The 9,043-nt window shown below is 57.9% G+C and overlaps 2 protein-coding genes across 4 annotated transcripts; one reads left to right on the top strand and one right to left on the bottom strand.

Annotated features, from left to right (window-relative positions):
• The first annotated feature begins 6 nt into the window (after positions 1–6).
• LOC308054527 (tetraspanin-18-like) lies at positions 7–4,460 on the top strand. 3 transcript variants are annotated; one of them, XM_080367517.1, is made up of 6 exons: positions 7–921; positions 1,099–1,293; positions 1,902–1,976; positions 2,284–2,382; positions 2,604–2,783; positions 2,918–3,422. In XM_080367517.1, the coding sequence occupies exons 1-6, from the start codon at positions 865–867 to the stop codon at positions 3,203–3,205; spliced, it is 894 nt and encodes a 297-aa protein (XP_080223643.1). In that variant the 5' UTR covers positions 7–864; the 3' UTR covers positions 3,206–3,422. The 3 variants fall into 3 exon arrangements, with proteins under 3 accessions (XP_080223643.1, XP_080223642.1, XP_080223641.1); XM_080367516.1 differs by lacking the exons at positions 7–921; positions 1,099–1,293 and adding an exon at positions 3,575–4,460 and having other exon boundaries at positions 1,303–1,976; positions 3,026–3,109; XM_080367515.1 differs by lacking the exons at positions 7–921; positions 1,099–1,293 and having other exon boundaries at positions 1,303–1,976; positions 3,026–3,422.
• On the bottom strand, positions 4,427–9,002 carry UBE2T (ubiquitin conjugating enzyme E2 T). Its single transcript, XM_080367534.1, has 7 exons — positions 8,949–9,002; positions 7,799–7,935; positions 7,377–7,446; positions 6,741–6,846; positions 6,143–6,241; positions 5,651–5,734; positions 4,427–4,655 (listed from the first exon to the last, which is right to left on the bottom strand). The coding sequence occupies exons 2-7, from the start codon at positions 7,905–7,907 to the stop codon at positions 4,530–4,532; spliced, it is 594 nt and encodes a 197-aa protein (XP_080223660.1). The 5' UTR covers positions 7,908–7,935; positions 8,949–9,002; the 3' UTR covers positions 4,427–4,529.
• Between the last annotated feature and the right edge of the window lie 41 nt (positions 9,003–9,043).

The following is a 9,043-nucleotide window of genomic DNA, read 5'->3' as shown; positions in this document are numbered from 1 at the left end:
CCCTCGGCTGCCCCCTGGGGGCGGGGCGCGGCCTTGCGCCGGCAGTGCCAGCTCCGGGAGTCCCGTGATGGCGGCGGACGGGCCTGGGGGGGAACCGCAGGGGAGCGGGGGGGGGAACCGGGGGAGCTTCTGCGCCCCAAGGCAGTCCCAGGAGGCGGGGGCAGGCCCCGCGGGGCGAGAGGCCTGTGCCACCCTTAGGGTGACACCGCAGCCCTGCTGCCCTGCAGGGTGCCCAGGCTGGGGCGGGGGACGCAGGGCCTCGCCCGCCTCACCGGGCCCTCCGTCCCCAGCAGCCACCAGCCCCCCGGCACCGACCCCACGGGAGGCTGTCGAGGGCTTCCCCAGCCGCTGCCAGCCCGCAGAGCACGTGTCTGCAGCAATAATTGATGGCCGAGGTCACCCTCGGCCTGTCGGGTCCGGCTCCTCTTTCCCTCTCCGGAGGTTTAATTACCTCCGGTAACGGCAGCCGGGGCTGGAGGCTCCCGCCGCCGCCGCCGCCACCCGGCACAATGGCGGATCCAGTTCCCCATCAATCATTCATGCCCCCGCCGCTGGCAGGGGTCTCTGGGGGGCGGCGAGGCTGGGGGGAGGGCTGGCCTGCGCCTGGGGTTTTCCAGCCTTCCCGGTGTTAAATAGGCGCTGCCGGTGCCGGTCGGAGGCGCCCGGTCACGGGTGGGGTGAGTTCAGAGGGGACACGGGGCTCTGGGCTTTTTGGGGTGAAGCAGGAGGTGACGGGGCAGCCCCGTGTCCCAGCGGAGCCATGGGGTGCGGGAAGGGTCGGGACTGGCTGCAACCAGGGCTCTGGTATCCCCTCCGCAGGGACGATCGGTGTCCCCACCACGGTGTCCCCACCACGGTGTCCCCATGGGCGTCTTGAGCTGCATGAAGTATCTGATGTTCATCTTCAACGTGCTGGTGTTTGTGAGTCTGCCCAGGGCTGTCAGGATGGAGGGGACCTGTCCCCAGGGGGGTGACAGTTCCAGCTCAGGGGGTGGGTGACAGCAGGGAGGGGACACCAGCAGAGGTTGGAGCATCCCCGGTCCCCATGGGGTGGCTGCGGATGGTCCCCGCACCCCATAACTGCAGCATGTCCCACAGGCTGGGGGGACATGTCTGGCGGGTGTGGGGCTCTGGGTGGCCGTGGACCCGGCTGGTTTCCAGGACATCGTGGCTGCCAAGGCGGTGCTGAGCGCTGGTGCTTACCTGCTGCTGGCCGTGGGCATCGCCCTCTCGCTGCTGGGCTTCCTGGGGTGCTGCGGGGCCCTGCGCCGGAGCCGCCCGCTGCTGCTGGTGGTGAGCGAGGGCAGGCGGGGGGGAGGCAGCGGTGGGAGGCAGGGGGCCGGGTGGGCAGGGGGCTGCGGGGTGCAGGAGCTCGTGGGATGCAGGGAGCCTGGAGGTGGAGGTTGGTGGGGGGTGCAGGGTGTCCCCAGAGGAGCCAGAAGCCACATGTTCCCCATCCTGGCTCTGTCAGCTCCCAGTGCACCCCCCGATCCAGCCCCCCACCTTGTGAGTCTTTCAGTTTAGGGCCCAGAGGATTTTATAAAGCCACCGAGTGGAGTCACTTCTCTCTGAAGCCACCGACTTGTCTTGTCCCATGTGGCATTTCCAAGCTTTTTCCCCCGATGGCGGCAGCTAGAAACCCCTTTCTGAACACCGACACCCCACTTCTTTGGCACCCCTTGACCCGGCAGCCGGTGCTCGTTTTTAACCCTCTGCCTTGCAGCCGCGGTGCTCAGAGTTGTGGCACCCGTCCCCAGGAGCTGTGTGCTCGTCCCCTGTGTCCCCCCAGTCTCAGGGGCACAGGGCACAGGCAGGGCTGGCTGCAGAGGAGGGGAGGAACAGGCAGAATGAGCTGCCCATGGGGTCGGGCTGATCTCCAACTCCATCCTGTTGCCTTCCAGTTCTTCATCCTCGTGAGCCTTGTCTTCGTCACGCAGCTTGTGGGGGCTGTTCTTTTCCTGGTGCACTGGAAACAGGTACCGTCCCCGCGCCCTGACGCTGTGCCAGCCCCTGTCCTCCCTCTGTCATGCCATGGGTCACAGCCCTGAGACCCCAGGGGACTGGGACTGGTGCAGGTGTGTCCTTTCTCACCCTCACCTTCATCACCAGCACCCTGATGCCAGCCCAGAATTGGGTGAGTGGGTCCCCACTTCCCCTTGAAGAGAACTGGCATCCTGGCCAGCGTGGTGCGGGGCAGGGGTGGGTTAGGGGGAGTGCACGGCCCCCACGGCCCCGTCCCTGGTACCGGTTCCCCAGCGCTCATTGATGGCAACAATCTCACAGATCCGGCCGGAACTCTTCCTCTCTGAGCTGCAGAGAAACTACCGTGGGGACGAGAGTGCTGAGGTCTTCTCCACCGCCTGGAACACCCTCATGGTCACGGTGAGCAGCCAGAAGGCTCCTGGGGGGCTGTGGAGGGTCTGGAGCACTCACAGGACCTGCTGAGGGTGCCCCCGAATGCAGGCAGGGGGCTCGTGGACCCCAGGCAGACACCGAGCTGCGTGCTGGGCTGGTGTTGGGCTGTTCCCCTCCCTCCGACACCTCCTCAAGCAACGCCCCCTCCAATTTGACAGCGTGTTGATGGTGTTTCCCTTCTGTTTTAGTTCTCGTGTTGTGGCGTTTTAGGACCCGAAGACTTTGGGAACGGCTCCCGCTTCCAGGAGCTGCACCCAGGGATGCCCTGGCCGCAGGCGTGCTGCACCCGGGATGGGGTCCTGCAGGCGGGCGAGCTGCTGGGCTGGGAGCAGTGCCAGGAGAGGAGCCCCGGCTACATCCATGAGCAGGTAGGACACGTCCCTGCCCCGTCCCCAGCGCTTCCCAGGCCGCTGGGGCAGCAGCACCCTCTGCCCCAAGCATCGAGGGCAGGAGCCGGGGACACTGCCTGCCCGCGGTTCTGCAGCCCAGTGACTCTCCCAAGTCCCCATCTCATCCTGCCCCGCCACAGTGTCCCCAACCTCGGCCACCCTCTGAGCTCCTTGCAGCCCTGGGGAGCGCGATGAGCCCCTCCAGCATCTCCCTCCCTCAGGGCTGCTTCGCCACCTTCGCCAGGACCTTGCAGAAGTACATCTCTGTCCCTGGGACTTGCAGCTTGGCTGTGCTGGGCATCGAGGTACGGCGCAGGGCCGAAGGGGACAGCGGGGGCTGCGGGCTCACCTCACGTGGGCTCCCTTTGTGGGTGAAGGGACCACAGACAGGCTCAGGCTGACCCTCCCGCGCCTCCAGCTGTCACTGTCACACCCAGAAAGCGGGTGCACTCACTGTGGCTCTGTCTCGGGGTGTGAAGCCAACTCCTGCTGTGGGTGAGTTGGGTTAAAGGATGGGGAGGATGTACCCCACTCCTGCGCGCCCTGGAGGGGCGTGCTGCCCAGCACGCGGACCCCAGCACGCTCAGAGGGGCCTCTCTCGCCGTCCCGTTCCTGTGCAGCCCCTCAGTGGGGCACAGGATCAATGCCTGGCCAGCCCAGGAGCAGAGGACAACCATCCTTCGGGCTTCGGGCTCTGATTTCAGGAAGCAGCCGCAGCCAGGTGGCCCTGCAGCAGGGGCTAACCTGCTCCCCGCCTCCTGTCCTTGCAGATCTTCGCCATGTTCTTTGCTTTTTGCCTCTATTACAACTTCGACTGAGTGGGACGAAGCGTGTTGGAGACAAGCCAAGGGCTTTGGAAACAGCAGCAGGCAAGGACGTTCCCTTTCCTGGCGTCCCTAGTTCAGCGTGCTGCCTTCCCCAGGCAGGCAGGAGCCCTGCCGCGTCCTGTCTCTGCTCCAGTCTGCGCCCAAGGGTGGGCCTAGCTGGTTTTTCTTGGAGCAGGGATGGGGCACAGGTCACATTCTTTGCAGGCAACCAGGCAGAGCAGGGGGCTGAGCCTCAGAGTTGCTCCTGCTGTGATCTGCCATCGGTCTTCACAAAAATCAAAGGGTTCCGGTGACAGTCCTGCCCCTGCACACCTCCCGAGCTGCTGCGGCACCGAAAATCCTCCCGCTCACTCCTCATCTCGGGCTTCTGGCCCCGCTCACCGCCGCCCTGACTCCTGCAGGCTCCCTCTCCCTTTGGGCTTTCCTTCACCCCTCTCAGCTGGCGCGTCTCTGGCCACCTCCTGGCGACGAGACAGAGCGGGGACACAGCCCGTGCCACCGCTGGAATCTAACAGCCCGCTCTAGGGGGCTGGAGCCTCGAGGTCTAATGCCTTAGCCTTTAGCAGCCTTGACCTTACACAGAAAACTAAGCCTTTACGAGAGGATTTCCACAGGCTGGTTGCAATGTGTCTGTTCTGAGGCTGGGGCAGTGAGATCAGAACCCAAAACACTCGGTGCTGTTCCTGCTTCTCCAAGAGAAAGCTGGAAATGGGAAGCTGAATCGGTACTTCTAATTTTCCTTTTCTTCAGAGTATTCCAAAGCTCCACACGACAAACCAGGAAAGTATATATGTAAATAAAATATAAAGCTTTAATTCATATAATAGAACTTTTCACAAAAAAGCCCTAGGAAAGAGAAAACCAAAGCCTGCTGCAGCTACACCTGAACAAAAACTGCTCAGGAATCCAGGCAAGATTTCTTCTCCTTCTTGCTGATACTGCTCCCTTTTCTTTTCCGCACAGTGGCTTCATTGGCGAAACTCGTTTCGCTTTGATTCACTTTCTCTTCCAAAGGCTTGGAGGCCTGTGATAACACAAGAAATAAAAGTAACAGGTGTGAATAATTTAGTTTTACAGCCATCGGCACCGCTGTGCATTGCCAGCTCTGCGTGGGCGCACCTCAGCTCCCAGCACCCCACAAAGATCAGAACTGACTGTGCCTCCAGCTTTTATGCAGCGACCCTTAATTACCCTGCTCCCACCGCTGGAAATTTTAGGAAGGGGGAATGACAGGAGAGCAGGATGACGACTGAGCCTGCAGGTACCACACACATGTACGAGGCAGGTTGCTCTGGGGCTAAGCGTGTTGCTGCAAAGGTCTCTTCACCCTGTGCCCTTCTAACAACCCACACAATTACCCTGCAAACCTGTTCGGAGCTGGATTAGTGAGCACCGCTCGGGGGGCTTCCAGGGAGAAGACGTCCCCCTCTCGGCAAGTATGATGCCCAGATCGGGCGCAGGGAGGGAAAGTTCCCAGGTAAGGGAGAAGGCCCACACACAACTACTTTTTTGGGAACAGGATTTGATCTGCTTAAGTGTGGTTTATTTTTATGTGACTAATCTGTGAGGGAAGGCAGGGTGCAAAACGGCGGCAGGAGAGGCAGGGTGGTGGCAGGGAGGCTGTGCTGCACCAGGGATTAGGGACACCAGTCTGTGAGGGGACGAGCAGGTGGAGAACAGGCATAGCTGAGAACGAGGCGCAGCCACAGCCAAACAGGGAGTCTGCAGGAACTGGGCTGAGGACCCTGGGGAAGGACCTTATCAGGCTTTAGCCTTACTCATCCTTCCTTCCTCTTGGAAAGCACTGCTGTTATTTGTGAATGAACACATTTATTTGGAAAGAGTGAATCTAATGATCTTGACGTACAACAAAATTAAATACACTTCCGAAACACAGAACAGAAGGGGAGGAAAGAAGGAACGCTGCCAAAGACAGCAGCACAAAGTAATTGCAAAAGGCAAACTGAGACAAGAAAGACGGAGCCACACTCAGCTGAGCAAGCAGAGCGTGTTTCTTACCCTTGTTTGCTGGCTTGCATATTTCTCGGTCCACTCTTTGGCATTTAGCAAGAACAGCTGCTTGTTGTACTTGTACTCCGAGGACTAAATGTAATGAGCAAGACAAAGACAGAGATTTGATTTAATACAAACATCACACCAAAAGGCCAGGACTAAGGTCTGGCTTTAGGACTCCTAGAACCAGACCGAAACCACTACAAGCATGCGGCATGAAGCATAAAGTTCATTTTACTTGAAGAATGCACACTGCCGTTTGCACTGGCAGGCTGGAGGACAAGACCTTTACTATCTCTTTTTCACTGCTGGCATAAACCCTGTGTCCCGTGCCCCAGCTGCTTCAGGGGAATGCAGGCCAGGTCAAGCCATGCTGCTGTGTGACATGCTAGCACATGAATCCGGAGCGAGTGAAGTGGCAGCGCAGCCTAAATCAAATGCACCGTGCCTTCCTGGTCTGCACCCGTGGCCACAGGAGAGGAAGAGGAGCTCACGTACTATGTCTGCCATGAGAGGGTCATCGGGGTTGGGCTCTGCCATCAGCAGCTGTATGGAGGTCAGCAGTGTGGAGATGTTCAAGGAAGGTCTCCATGCACCCTTCAAGGAAACAAGGTGAAAGAAGTAGTTAAACAGAAAGAAACCTGCCCACAGGCTGCCTAGGGAAACCTTGGGACTCAGCATTTAAACCCGACCTGCCCAAAAGCTGCTTCAGGGCTTGCAGCACTTAATCCTTCTCGGAAAACACCAGGCCCATTCTCAACACACAGGCTGTGGCCTCTCCAAGGAAGCCAGGCTGGCAGCCACAGGCTGTGTCCTGCACAGCTCTGCTGGGTCAGGTTTGGGGTAGCCCGTTTTCAGAGGGCCACCTAATGCCTTTGACTCCAATCCTTAAAACCCTGGAAACTTATATGGAACAAAGAAGGTCATGTTCTAGTCTCTAAACAAAGGAGATGCCGCTCAAAAACTTTACTCCTGTGCTCCTGTGTAAATAAGTCAGTAGCAAACAGACATTCAATAAGGCTTTTACAAGAAAAGGATAAGGAGTTCATTATCCTCTCCAGGCTCACTTACCTATGCCCAAGTAGCACTATCTTACCTTTGGTGGTAATTTAAGAACATCCAGACAAATCCTTCCAGCGGAGTCAATGTTAGGATGATAAATAGGGGTCAGAAAGCAAATCTTTGGGGGCTCAAATGGGTACCTTTAAGGGATAAGTGTTAAGAAACATACAGTTATTTCTGTATTTGCATGCCAGTTGCTTCATCACTCGAGCAACACCATCATTTCCTGCTCCTAGCCATTTACTAAGTGATATCCTCCCCCACAGATTTTTGGAGGAGGCATTGCTCTCCCTTTGATGCTTTCAGCTGTGTGCAACTAGCACTCTCCTGGGTAGCTTTCCCCAAAGAAGGAAAAGTGATAGGAAGCTTCCTACTCATGAATGAGCTCCTTTCCAGAAAGCTTTCACACAATATGATAAGGTAGAGATATTGTCATGGTGCTTTTAGGTTGTTAATCACACACCTTAGTACATCCTAAGTGTATCAGCCAAAGGAAATAACAATTACATCCTTAAATGAAGGGTCTCGCCTAACCAACCATGTTCTTTGTTGGGAGGCTAAAGGAAAGACCAAAGCGGTAGCAACTTGGAGCAAATATCTTACATCACTTAACTTGCATTTGAAAGAAGTACTACACCAGCTACTTCGCTAGATGTCGTTGCCCACTTACCTTTCAGGAACAATTATTTCCAGGTTGAATATTCCTTTCTCATATGGTGTGTCTGCAGCTCCTAAAATTTCTTTAAAAGCAAGATTAAAACATAAGCATTACACTCAAAATCACTTGAATTTGTCCAACAGTCTCCACATAACTACTGCAGTTACAGAACTCCTAACACTGCTCAGATCCAGGAATAAAAAACCCGATGTAATCTTATCTGAGACCAGTTCCACCCACAGCAATCAAAACTGTAGGCAGATTGACACACAGGCCAAACTATGCTTAAAGAAAAAAAAAAAAAAAACCTTAAGCGTTTTCATAAAATTCCACACTTCCAGCCAATCTATAAAGCACATGCCACCCAGTGAATCCAGACCTAGCAGCAAACTCATCCCTTACTAATAGCAAAGTCCCACCAGAGAAGTACGTACGTGCTCGTAGGTTATCCAGCTGGTTTTCATTTTGCCAGCAGGTGATGCCCGGAGGAGGCTCTGTGGTCAAGAGAGAGAGCTCCCTCTTCAGTCGCGATGCTCTTTGCATTATGCTGAAACGAGACTGGATTTTATTGCTGGCAAAAGTGGATTTTGAAAAATAGCACTTAATACTGAGAATGTTTTTGGCTAAGGAGAATTAACCTGGGTTTCAGGTTGTTATCCTGATGCGATAACCTGAGTTGCAGAGCGGCTGAGCCTGTTCCTGGAGCTGCTCTCACACCCAGCTGGAGGAGGAGAAGCAAATCCCACCCTTTGCAATCAGTCCCATCCCCTCAATCCCCAGTTGAGTTTAATAAACCCTCCCAGTCCACCCCCAGGCTCCACATCCTTAACAGGACTGGAACACCCACCCCGAGACAACCCTTGTCCCTTTGGGGTGAAATACTGTCCCTTCACAGACAGGGACACCTGCTGCTCTGCTGGGCCATGCACCCCCGGGTGCCTCAGACTGGGATACCCCCAGTGCCCTCTCCCTCCAGCAGGCTGGGACCCTTGTCCCACCCCAGCAGCATCCCGCTCTCCCTTCCTGGGGAGGGGAAACCTCCGAAGCTGCCCCGGGGTGGGGTGGAGGGGTGAGGGGATACTCCCTGCTACAGGGACACCCCTGACACCCCCAAGGCTGGGACCAGCTTTCCTACCTCCTCCTCTGCGGACAGGGAGCCCCCTGGGCCTACCCCAAGGGGGACAGCGGGGACCTGGCTCATATACCCCTGCCGGCCCTACCCACTCACCCCTAAGGGGGGGGAACACCCCCTGCCTTAACACCCCCCCCCCCGACTTAACTCCCCGCCCCGCCTTAACTACCCCCCCCCCGCCCCCCCGGGCACACTTACTACCACCACCACGGCCTGACCCCCCCAAGGGAGTACCTAACCCCTCCCCTCGCCTGACCCTCCCCACGGAGGAGAGGCCTGACGCCCCCTTCCCAGACGGAGTCCCCCCTCCCAAGGACCCGGCCCGACCCCCCGGCCCGGCCTCTGGGCCCCCCAGAACCTGGCCCGGCCTACCCGCTCCCCCCACCCCAGGGCGCAACGGCCTCCCAGAGCCCCGCCACGACCAGCCTCGCTGCTGCCCCCGCGCTAATTACCCGCCGCGGCGCTGCCGAGCCCGGGGCTGAGGCCGCCCCTCGCAGACACGGAGCGGGAGGGGGCGGGACTTCCCCCGGCGCCTAGCAACGGGAGG

The sequence above is a fragment of the Falco punctatus genome, assembly GCF_963210335.1.
Source record: "Falco punctatus genome assembly, chromosome: 17".
Taxonomy (NCBI): domain Eukaryota; kingdom Metazoa; phylum Chordata; class Aves; order Falconiformes; family Falconidae; genus Falco; species Falco punctatus.
The sequence above is the reverse complement of the archived record's forward strand: the minus strand, read 5'-3'. Positions and strand labels throughout refer to the sequence as shown.